This window comes from Haliotis asinina, chromosome 11 (genome assembly GCF_037392515.1).
Source record: "Haliotis asinina isolate JCU_RB_2024 chromosome 11, JCU_Hal_asi_v2, whole genome shotgun sequence".
Classification (NCBI taxonomy): Eukaryota; Metazoa; Mollusca; class Gastropoda; order Lepetellida; family Haliotidae; genus Haliotis; species Haliotis asinina.
Genome location: NC_090290.1, coordinates 2,228,699 through 2,238,600, shown reverse-complemented (window position 1 = coordinate 2,238,600; position 9,902 = coordinate 2,228,699). Strand labels below are relative to the sequence as shown.

Here is a 9,902-nt window from a genome sequence, read left to right as displayed (position 1 = left end):
TCATTGTAAAACTTTAAAAGTTTTGATCTTTGAAAAAATATTGATTTTTCTAATTTTATTTCAATTTTATTCAGTCTTTGTTTATTTTCAAATAGACCTATATTTATTTTAAATACACTTTTACTTATTTTCAAAGTTCTTTATTACATTTCCTTATTGTATTGTATCGCAAGCTGTGTGTTATTATATGGTTAGCAATAGTAGTGACTGACTTGGATGTGTTTGTCTCTGTCAGTGTGAGGATGACTGTCAAGGGGTGCAATTGAATGTTAGCTATCGCATGATTTTTGAAATATTTTTGTTATACATGTTGATCTGTTAATTAGTGCTATATCTTTTTATTATATGTTTGATCTCTGTCTGAAAATAAAACAGTGAATCTTATTGTATCTTTTGTTTTTCTTTATGTTTTCGTTATGATTGTACACAAACTCCATTTATTGTCTTTGACAACCAGGAGTAACAAGCATGTTACATACAATGACTCACAGTTGTCTCCTGTGAATTCGAGTAAATGAAATGCTGTGGAAAGTATGTCAGTCAGTTGGCAACTGAAACTCTGCAGAAACTCAGTGTAAACGAACGGACACTCACTGGATTCTCAGTGGAAACGTACGTTTCTGTCCAGTTTCCACCAGGTTTCCACGTTGCGGAAACCAAGTTATTTTTGTTGTGTTTGTGTCATCGGAATGACCTGCAACATCCTCGGAAATTAGATATTTATTTTTCCGCGCATTCGAAAACTGATAAAACTGATACATCATCTCGATGACATATATAAATTTGTTTATTCAGCACAATACATTGTAAATGTTGCGCGTCAGCCACAGGAGTGTTGTGTTCTGAAACCTGTCCAATCACGTGTTTAGTCTCCCTGGCACACTGCAGTGTAACTGGCAAGGTTCTCTATACGTGTTGCTTCATGGATACCACGTACGTACAAAACTTTCTCAATCGCTTGTATCTGCGTTGGGCTGAGCGGGGCGATGTATACCAACTGAAATTATTTGAAAATGTGTGTATAATAACACGTCGTTTTGATTTGCCAGGCCTGAAAATGTTCAGATTGTCTGTGAGCAGAAAAAACAACACTGAGTTAAACATACGAAAAAAGCCAGAAATGATATAAATGATTCTACTCATTACGCGTATGAGCACTACACAACTCCTTCGATATAACTAAAGTCACTGCCACGTTATCAATTACTTTAAATACGTAAGCACATGACACATAAACGCCAAGAATAACTGGTAACTGGGTTGAAAGAATTGGAGTGCTTTTCACACAGTGTCACAAATAACACAATGGATTTAACAGTGAGTTTAGTTCGCAATATTACAACTATATGACGACGTTCTATAAATAATTGTATCTGGACCAGATAATCCGGTGATCAACGGCATGAGCATCGACCTGGGCAGAGAGATCCTGACAACCCGATTCCATTCATCGCCTCATACGACAAGCATGTGTTACTGAAGGTCATTATTCTAACCCGGGTCTTCACGGGTCAATAAATCTAACAACAGAATCATCAGTGACTTTTGTTGACACAGAACTTAAGCAGAGAGAAAGCAAGATAGTTTCAGAAATATTTCTGTTACAGAGATCCTCACCTTAACAGGGTACTCTGCGAGAACTCTGAAGCATGCTCCTTTCTGACCAGTTTTCAATATGGCTCGGTCCTGCTCAAATGTTACTTTCAGCCTTTCAGTATATTCAGTTGTTGTTAAGTCTGGAATAAACATGATGGGTGATGATGTCTTTCACGTAGTATTTCAATAAAACTTTTGTTCATATACTCTCCATCAAAAGTTTAGACTCACTACATGTTATGTCTGTATATATGGTCACTTCGAAGACGAGTTTTTCCACCAGCTCAGGGAAACCAACTGCCAAACTTATGCACATGAACTGCACGAGGTACAATCATGGAATTGGGGTGAAATATATATGAGCAAATATCGTCTACGTGCACTGCTGCACTTTGCTGCAAAGTGTTTTTACGAATTTACCATTTTTCACGGAGTTTCATCTTTTCTTGAATTCACGACAATAAATACAATGTCAAATATTTTGCAAAATCTAGTTAAGAACAGTTTACTGAAGTAAGTGTCTGCATTTACGATAGTTAACCTAATCCTATGATAGTCAGTGTATGATCTTAAGCTGTTACATTATAACTCCATTTGCTTTTATTGTCAATGATACTGAAATAATACATAAACTGCTGTGACACAAAAACAACCAAAACGACATTCATGACGGATATTGGCTATTTATATAAATGCAGTCAAAATCTGCAAGTAAATTCGTTTGACTTGGTAAATCTATTGTCCAAAACTTAAATGAACTGTTGTTTAAGCCAATGCATAAAATAAGTATATGTATGCCCAAACAAAAACGAAACTGAGACACAACAAACATATCCAGAATCAGTTTTAAAAAATACCGACGCGAATGAAATGACATTACATGGAAAGACAAAATTAATGTGCCATGGTATGGTGACGATCAACAGTCCATCACAACACTGCATCTGGCATAGGCGAATTATCCACAACACAAGAGGGGTTCTTTATCAGATTCACTAGGGTGTCCACTTTGAGGAAAGCTACAGACTTGAGAACATCACATCATACCCGAGGTAGGGTATATTTGAGGTTTCGTATGACGTCGTTACATCTGAAGACATTGAGGTCAAAGTGGTATTCAATCAGAACATATTCAGACGAGGGTAAGTCGTTAACATTGTTGTGATTACAAGATTAGCGTACACCTGTGCTGTGAGGCTATGCCATGCCTTAGGTCAGCCTCCCAAACACTGAAACACGGCGTTTTCAATGAATAACTGGCACCCTAACAGCTAGTGTTCCAGATGATAACGGACCCACTTCCAAATCGATCACCTTTCACAGCACCTGTTGAAACGTTCACTTGTGTTCCTGGAAATAGTATAATGCTGTCACGGATACATAACTCTGTTGACAGGTGTAATGCAGAATGTAACAGCATAGTGTAATGTAAGGATATGGTGTAAGGGTGCAGTATAAGGATATAGTGTAAGGGTGTACTGTGAGGCTGTAGTGTAAGGCTGTAGTATAAGGGTGTAGTGTAAGGGTATGGTGTAAGGGTAGAGTGTAAGGTTGAAGTATAAGGGTATCGTTTAAATGTGAAAAGTAAGGGTATAGTCTAAGGGTGCAGTGTAAGGATATAGTGTAAGAATATAGTGTAAGGGTATAGTGACAGGGTGTAGTGTAAGGGTGTAGTGTAAGATTGTAGTTTAAAGATGTAGTGTAAGGTTGTAGTATAAGGGTATAGTTTAAGGGTATATTGTAGGAGTATAATTGTGTAAGGGTGTAGTGTAGGGGTGTGGTGAAAGGGCATAGTGTAAGGGTATAGTATAAGGTTATAGTGTAAGGATATAGTGTAATAGTGTATGGTAAGGGTGTAGTGTAAGGATAAAGTGTCAGGGTGTAGTGTAAGGGTAACGTGTCACGGTGTGGTGTAATTGTCTAGTGTAAGCGTATAGTGTAAGCGTGTAGTGTAACTGTATTGTGCAAGAGTATACTGTAAGGGTGTAGTGTAACGGTATAGTGCAATGGAATAGTGGTAGAGTGTAGTGTGGGGAAATAATGTAAGGGTGTAGAGTAAGGGCATAGTGTAAGGGTGTAGTGTAAGGGTATAGCGTAAGGGGGTAGTGCAATGGGATAGTGGTAGGGTGTAGTGTAGGGATATAGTGTAAGGGTGTAGAGTAAGGGTATAGTGTAAGGGAATAGTGTTAGGGTGTAGTGTATGGGTTTAGTGTAAAGGTGTAGTGTAAGGGCTGCTGGTTGGAACCTGTACAGGGGATGTGTGGTCCAAATTCGTTGGTCCTGACTACGGTTGTTAGGGCGTGGCGGCCACTATGGGCCAGTCTAAAAATTGTTTTGCTGAAAACACCAAAGTTCAATATCATGTTTCTATGGATGCTGGGTCGACGATCAATGTTACCAGAATGAAGCACCTCCCCGTCCGCCATTTTTCCCAGTGTTATGGCATTCAAGATCAGAGAATGAGGACTTCTGCACTTCTTATAACCGCACTGACAGTAAATGTTAAGCATCTGGCATTTCAGAGTGACCATTCCTGACCATGTTTCCTGAATACATCATGCTTCTTTCTTCATACAACTCGAACATCTGTTTGGTTGTGCGTTTTGAACTATTTGAAAGGATTCTTTTTCTTGTTTAAATCATGCATTCATAACCGAAAAGAATACTCAACGCCACATTCACGTGAGCCACTGAGTGAATTACAATACCCGCAAACATTGCACCCTGCATATCAAACCATCACAAATGAAAGACACACATGGCAAATGAAACACCAACAGTAGGGATTTGTTTGAAGTCACCGCGGGCAGGATTGCATTGCTCATATTGTTTGCAGTGTTACTTGACTTTTTTTAGGCTTACTTCCTCCAACTGATTATTTAATATCATTCTCATCATAACGGTATCATGTACATTCCACTAAACATACATGTGATTTCTATACGGAATTCTGTGATAGTGTTTGGGTTATTTTTGTAGGGAAATGGAAAAGAATTTGTGTGTATGACTTGGACTGATCCTAAAGCGATGGTGTATTGAAAGAAATGAAAAAAAGTTAACGACTGTAGTGATAAATGCATGCAGAACTCATAACTTGTGACACCTATTTCTTCAGTCTTGTTCCATCTATATCAACGACAAGTTGCAAACAAAAGTAAACACGTAAAGTAAGTTCAAAATTCACTGAGGTTTCAGTAGTTTAAAATGCCTTCAGGTTTTGGTTCTAACAGAATCACAAAGAGTGCTAGTGCACACACAGAAGGTTATCAGTGGAACTGTTTCCAGTCATTTGACTGGATAGATATTTACACAAGGCAATAACGCAAGACACTACTTACAATAACCTTGTGATAACATGACACTTCTCAAATTTAGTTCTTACCTCCCACAGGATGTATCTTAGTAACCATGGTAAGATTTTCATCTTCGAAAGAATATGTCCATAAGTCATCGGGCAAATTTACACCAAGTTCGTGGGCATAGTCACTGCAGCGGGAGACTGGCACTACGCTGTACTCATATCCTTTCCGTGAAAGGAAGCTTGTCAGCTGGGGCCAACTGCATGCCTTCTCCACTTCAAGCACTGAAACGTGTACCATATACGAAGGGATCTCATGAAAAAAATGCAGGAGCTCTAGATCTGTAAAATATGCGCTAGATGCTCCACATATAGGGAAATCGTATGTCTCTCTCAAAGGGTCTCACTAGAGTTCTATTAAATAGTCAGTTTGTTGCTTGAATAGATAAAATCTGTATGCTGGATTATCTGAATTTCTTGCTGTAAAGGGGCCTAGTGGTTAGTGCTCGCTCTCTCTCTCTCTCTCTCTCTCTCTCTCTCTCTCTCTCTCTCTCTCTCTCTCTCTGTCTCTCAGCCATAACACATCACATAACTCTTTCCATAGTGAACATCAGCTTAGAACGATTTATATACAGCTGTATGGAAGCGGTCTGTAAACAATTAAGTCTGGACCAGACAATCCGAGCTGCGCAATTCGGACAAGGTAACGTGTCAACCAAGTCAGCGAGCATGACTTGCTGATCCCATTAGTCGCCTCTTACAACAAGCATAGATCACTGAAGATCAGTCAACTGATCAGCTCGTGTTAGTATTTGTATTGGTTCTATACTTCTGACGGGAAGTATATGCAGCAAATTCCAATGGTGAGTGACTGAGTGTGTGAATATTCCAGCTATATGGCGGCGGTCTGTAAATAATCGAGTCTCGACCAGACAATCCAGTGACCAACAGCATGAGTATCGATCTGCGCAATTGGGAACCGATGACATGTGTCAACAAAGTCAGCGAGCCTGACCACCCGACCCCGTTAGTCGCCTCTTACGACAAGCACACTCGTCTTTTATGTCCAATGGCGACTTACCAAGAACAATCTTTGGACTTCCGAGTTCCTGTTCAACCAATAATAAGAATATATCAAAATATCTTCACCCGAATTGTTTTCAGTTCCATCGCTCCATTTGTATAATTACATTTACAACAGACAAAGAAATCCATGTGTTTGGTGCAGTTGTGTCAAGTGATAAACAGGCATTATGCTGGACATATTATTAAACATTATATTACATTGTATATTGTAAATATTACAGTAAATTACGTATTCATTACCCTGGTAACTGGTGTCAGAAGCTCGTATTTGAATGGTATGACGTACACTATTAATCTGTGTGTTGAATAAAGTCTTCAGTCGAAATGGTTAGCTTTTAGATTCGAATTGTGATAGCTTGCTGTTGTTTTACTTTCCTTAGCGACAGATATTTCGTATAGTTAAACCAAATGTTTCTCGTCACTATAAGGCCGACAAATTGCCAATATGTGGTTACATTTTAACTCTCTCACTCATTCAAGTTTGCATGGAATTGTAACTAGATTAATGGTACAGACCTTAAATGCAAAGATAACCGCGATATCCTTCAGGTCTGCAACTGTGTTCTTAATCTGTTGAATGTCCGCCGTCTCGTCCCTCCCCTCCTTGGGAGGAATAAGGATTTCCATTTTGTATATCAGGGCGTCCCTGACATCAGCCGCGCCGACGACCGACAGTGGCAGACACAACATGGAGATGATACCAGTGAACAACAGCAGCATTGTTGAAAGTCGCTATGTGCTGGACCTGGATTTGGGGAAGTGCGCAATGACACAAGCTGGAATAGTTTAATTGCAGATAATTGTCACAGGACTGTCAAGCAACATTGATTAAAAAACAAGGATTGTTACATTGAGAAATCTCAGTGATGATGTTTATTCTACTATTATGGACAACTAAGTGGTAGAAAAGGAATCTAGGATTGCATTGGGTTATACTTGTACATAAACATCTCGTGAGAAAGACAGACAATTTATTCCAATTTCGAGGCCACTAGACCAACATACATTTTAGAATAATTTTACAATCCGCACAAGACACATACGAGACTATGAGTTATTCCATCCCTTGTTTGTCATGAATATGGGTTTACCTCTGATATATACACATATCACACACTCATTTCATGTGTAAGGGCAAATCTAAGCTTATACACCAAAAGAAAGAACTGACCAATATCAGAGTCAACACTACCCTTATCTGATGCCATAATATTTATAAAGGACTGAAGTGACACTGATGTTACACACAAATAGTACATTGTACTCGTCTTCCACAAAAGATAATCCATCTATGGCAAAAAACGGCAGAGTCGTCATAAACTTCTCGTGTGAGTGACTGAGTGAGTGAGTTTAGTGTACGCCGATTTTAGCAATATTTCAACAATATCAATATTGGGTTTGCACATTGTACCCATGAGGGCAATTGAAACTCCTTGAACATCCTGCAGATCAATTGTCAAAGAGTAGAAAACGTCAGTGTCTGAGACAACAGGTTCGAATGTTTGCTACAAGAAATTCCCTTCAGCGTAAAGCCAAAATACCCAAAACAACTAAACGCACATACACACACACACACACACACACACACACACATGCACATGCACAAAAGAACACACACACACGCGCGCACTTACTCCCAGTCAAACACACTCTATATGTTTGAACGTAACTAAACGCAGATCACATTGCATATGAAATCACTTCGTCAACAAGCTGGGCAAATAGCTGAAGGCATCGAAACATATATCACCCCATTCCTAATGCTATCATCAAAGTTCTCAATACCTGTTCAGTTTGATGAGGTAAACTGGAATACATTAAAAGTATTCCTATTTGTTAATTAACGATGGCACATAATCAATACACCACAGCATGAATTAAAGATCTTGCCCAAATTGACAGCTTTTACGTTGACAAAGTCTAAATTCCATTTTATGCTCATTAAGAAACGGGATACCTACTTTGTCGAGGTTGTTGCGACCTCGAAGCTGTTTTCGTAATTCCTGGGAGGATATTCCCTGTGGGAGCAGTGAGTGAGTGAGAATGGCTTAATGCCGCATTTAGCAATATTCCAGCAAGAACACAGTCGGCTACACCATAAATGGGCTTCAAACGTACTACCCATGTGAGGAACTGCATCTAGGTGTTCTGCATGTGCGAAAACGTTAACCGTTTGGCGACCCCACTGCCCCTCTTTCAGGATAACTGACTAAGGTTGTCATCCTCAACAAAGGAGAAGGCACCGGTGATTATATTACCTACACCGAGCTCACAAGTGAAAAATAGAAATATAGTGTGACACATTGGGAAACTGACTTTTGTCTTGGAATGTTACTCAAAACTAACTGTAACTGATGATGTGGTCCTGACGTTAAGTGATCACGTTGGCAGCAGCACTTCACGGATGTCGAAAATAGACTGGATACAATGACAGGTCGTTGGTCAGAAAGACGGCAAGAAATGTACACTGGATGACATGAAATGACAATGTTCACTCACTTTAGACCCATGACCTATCCCGGTTACAATTAATCTTCAGAAAACCCATGCTTGTCGTAAAAGGCGACTAATCGGATCGGGTGGTCAGGTTCGCTGACTTGGTTGACACGTCTTCGTGTGCTTGTTGCGTAGATCGATACTTTTGCTGTTGATCACTGTATTGTGTCGTCCAGATTTGATTACTTTCAGACCGTCGCCATGTAGCTTGAATACTGCCGTGTGTGGCGTAAAACTAAATTCACGCAGTAAGTTAGTCATGTGTTTCATCACAACCGAGATGTAAAAGTGATAGTCCCTGACTGAGAAAAGTATATGGGTCTGGACTGGAGATCCACAAAACAGTCTTAGCGCAACGAGATGCTATGTAGTTTATCTTCGAATACCGAAGTGCTAAGAACGCATTGTAGATCAGTTCCCATATTCTCAAAACGTTAATAGCCCTAAGAATTCTAAATTTTGATCATAGTTATTGTTTTAAGAATGAGCTCAAGGTGGCCGTAGGACTATGAACGTTTCCAGATTAGTTGTCCAGGCCGCGTACTTTGTACCGTGTACAGTGTTGATCTATAAATGACATGCTTCCACCATACTCGGCTATAATGTAGAAAAGATGAATTAGAATAGACATTACCTTTCTTACAACCTGTGTCCGGCTTCTGTGGGCAGATATGTCAGTGTTGGTGTTTATATTTAACCCCAATATGCAAATATCAGGTTTTATATATTATGATCGTAAGATATCGACATTCACAACTGTTATAAAGTGAATTGTTCAGCCTACTGGAAGTATCACTAATCGTGCACCTGTTACTATACACGTGCATGAAAACATGTCAAGCACCCACTTAAAAATCACACGCCATTCATCTTGCATTTGGGCGCCACAATAAAATCATTTATCATTATCACTATCTGCCCATTTGCACTTTCAGGAGGTGTTTTATGCACAGGAACGGAAGTAAAATAGCAAACACAGCGTAATACGAGATTAATTATTTTCGGCCATTACAAACACGTAAGTCCATCCATAATATCATTTCAACTCCTCAAAAGTAAGTTAAAAACACTTCAGTTAGCAAATATGAACTAGAACTGTATGTATGTACTTTTTCCGAACACTCTTTGAATCCTAAATATGACACAAGAGTATATGACAATATCTTCACACGTTCTATCACCACAGATGCACGTATGTCCACCTTATAAACTTATATTAACTGTGTCAATTGTTAAAGTGACATAAACGTGACATATGAAAATATATTGAAATTACACCCCCAGCCTCCACACCCATATATATCTATATATCTATACATCTCCATCTATCTATCTATCTATCTAATCTATCTATCTGTATATACATATATATATATATATACATATATATATATATACACACACACACACAGATAGATAGATAGAT

General features: G+C 39.0%; 1 protein-coding gene across 4 annotated transcripts; it reads right to left on the bottom strand.

The window, feature by feature from the left end:
- Positions 1-765: 765 nt before the first annotated feature.
- LOC137255783 (uncharacterized) lies at positions 766-9,177 on the bottom strand. 4 transcript variants are annotated; one of them, XM_067793315.1, is made up of 7 exons: positions 9,111-9,171; positions 7,942-7,998; positions 6,497-6,756; positions 5,976-6,003; positions 4,979-5,179; positions 1,618-1,736; positions 766-997 (listed from the first exon to the last, which is right to left on the bottom strand). In XM_067793315.1, exons 3-7 carry the CDS (start codon positions 6,698-6,700, stop codon positions 866-868), a joined length of 684 nt encoding a protein of 227 aa, XP_067649416.1. In that variant the 5' UTR covers positions 6,701-6,756; positions 7,942-7,998; positions 9,111-9,171; the 3' UTR covers positions 766-865. The 4 variants fall into 4 exon arrangements, with proteins under 4 accessions (XP_067649416.1, XP_067649417.1, XP_067649415.1 ...); XM_067793316.1 differs by having other exon boundaries at positions 6,497-6,725; XM_067793314.1 differs by lacking the exon at positions 7,942-7,998 and having other exon boundaries at positions 9,111-9,177.
- Positions 9,178-9,902: the final 725 nt, after the last annotated feature.

Coding starts and splice junctions, on each gene's coding strand:
- LOC137255783 (XM_067793314.1), bottom strand. CDS start 6,700: ATGCTGCTGTTGTTCACTGGTATCATCTCCATGTTGTGTCTGCCACTG. Junction 5,180..5,975: donor AAGTCCAAAGATTGTTCTTG/GTAAGTCGCCAT, acceptor TACACGTTTCAG/TGCTTGAAGTGGAGAAGGCA. Junction 1,737..4,978: donor TAAGATACATCCTGTGGGAG/GTAAGAACTAAA, acceptor TGTTTATTCCAG/ACTTAACAACAACTGAATAT.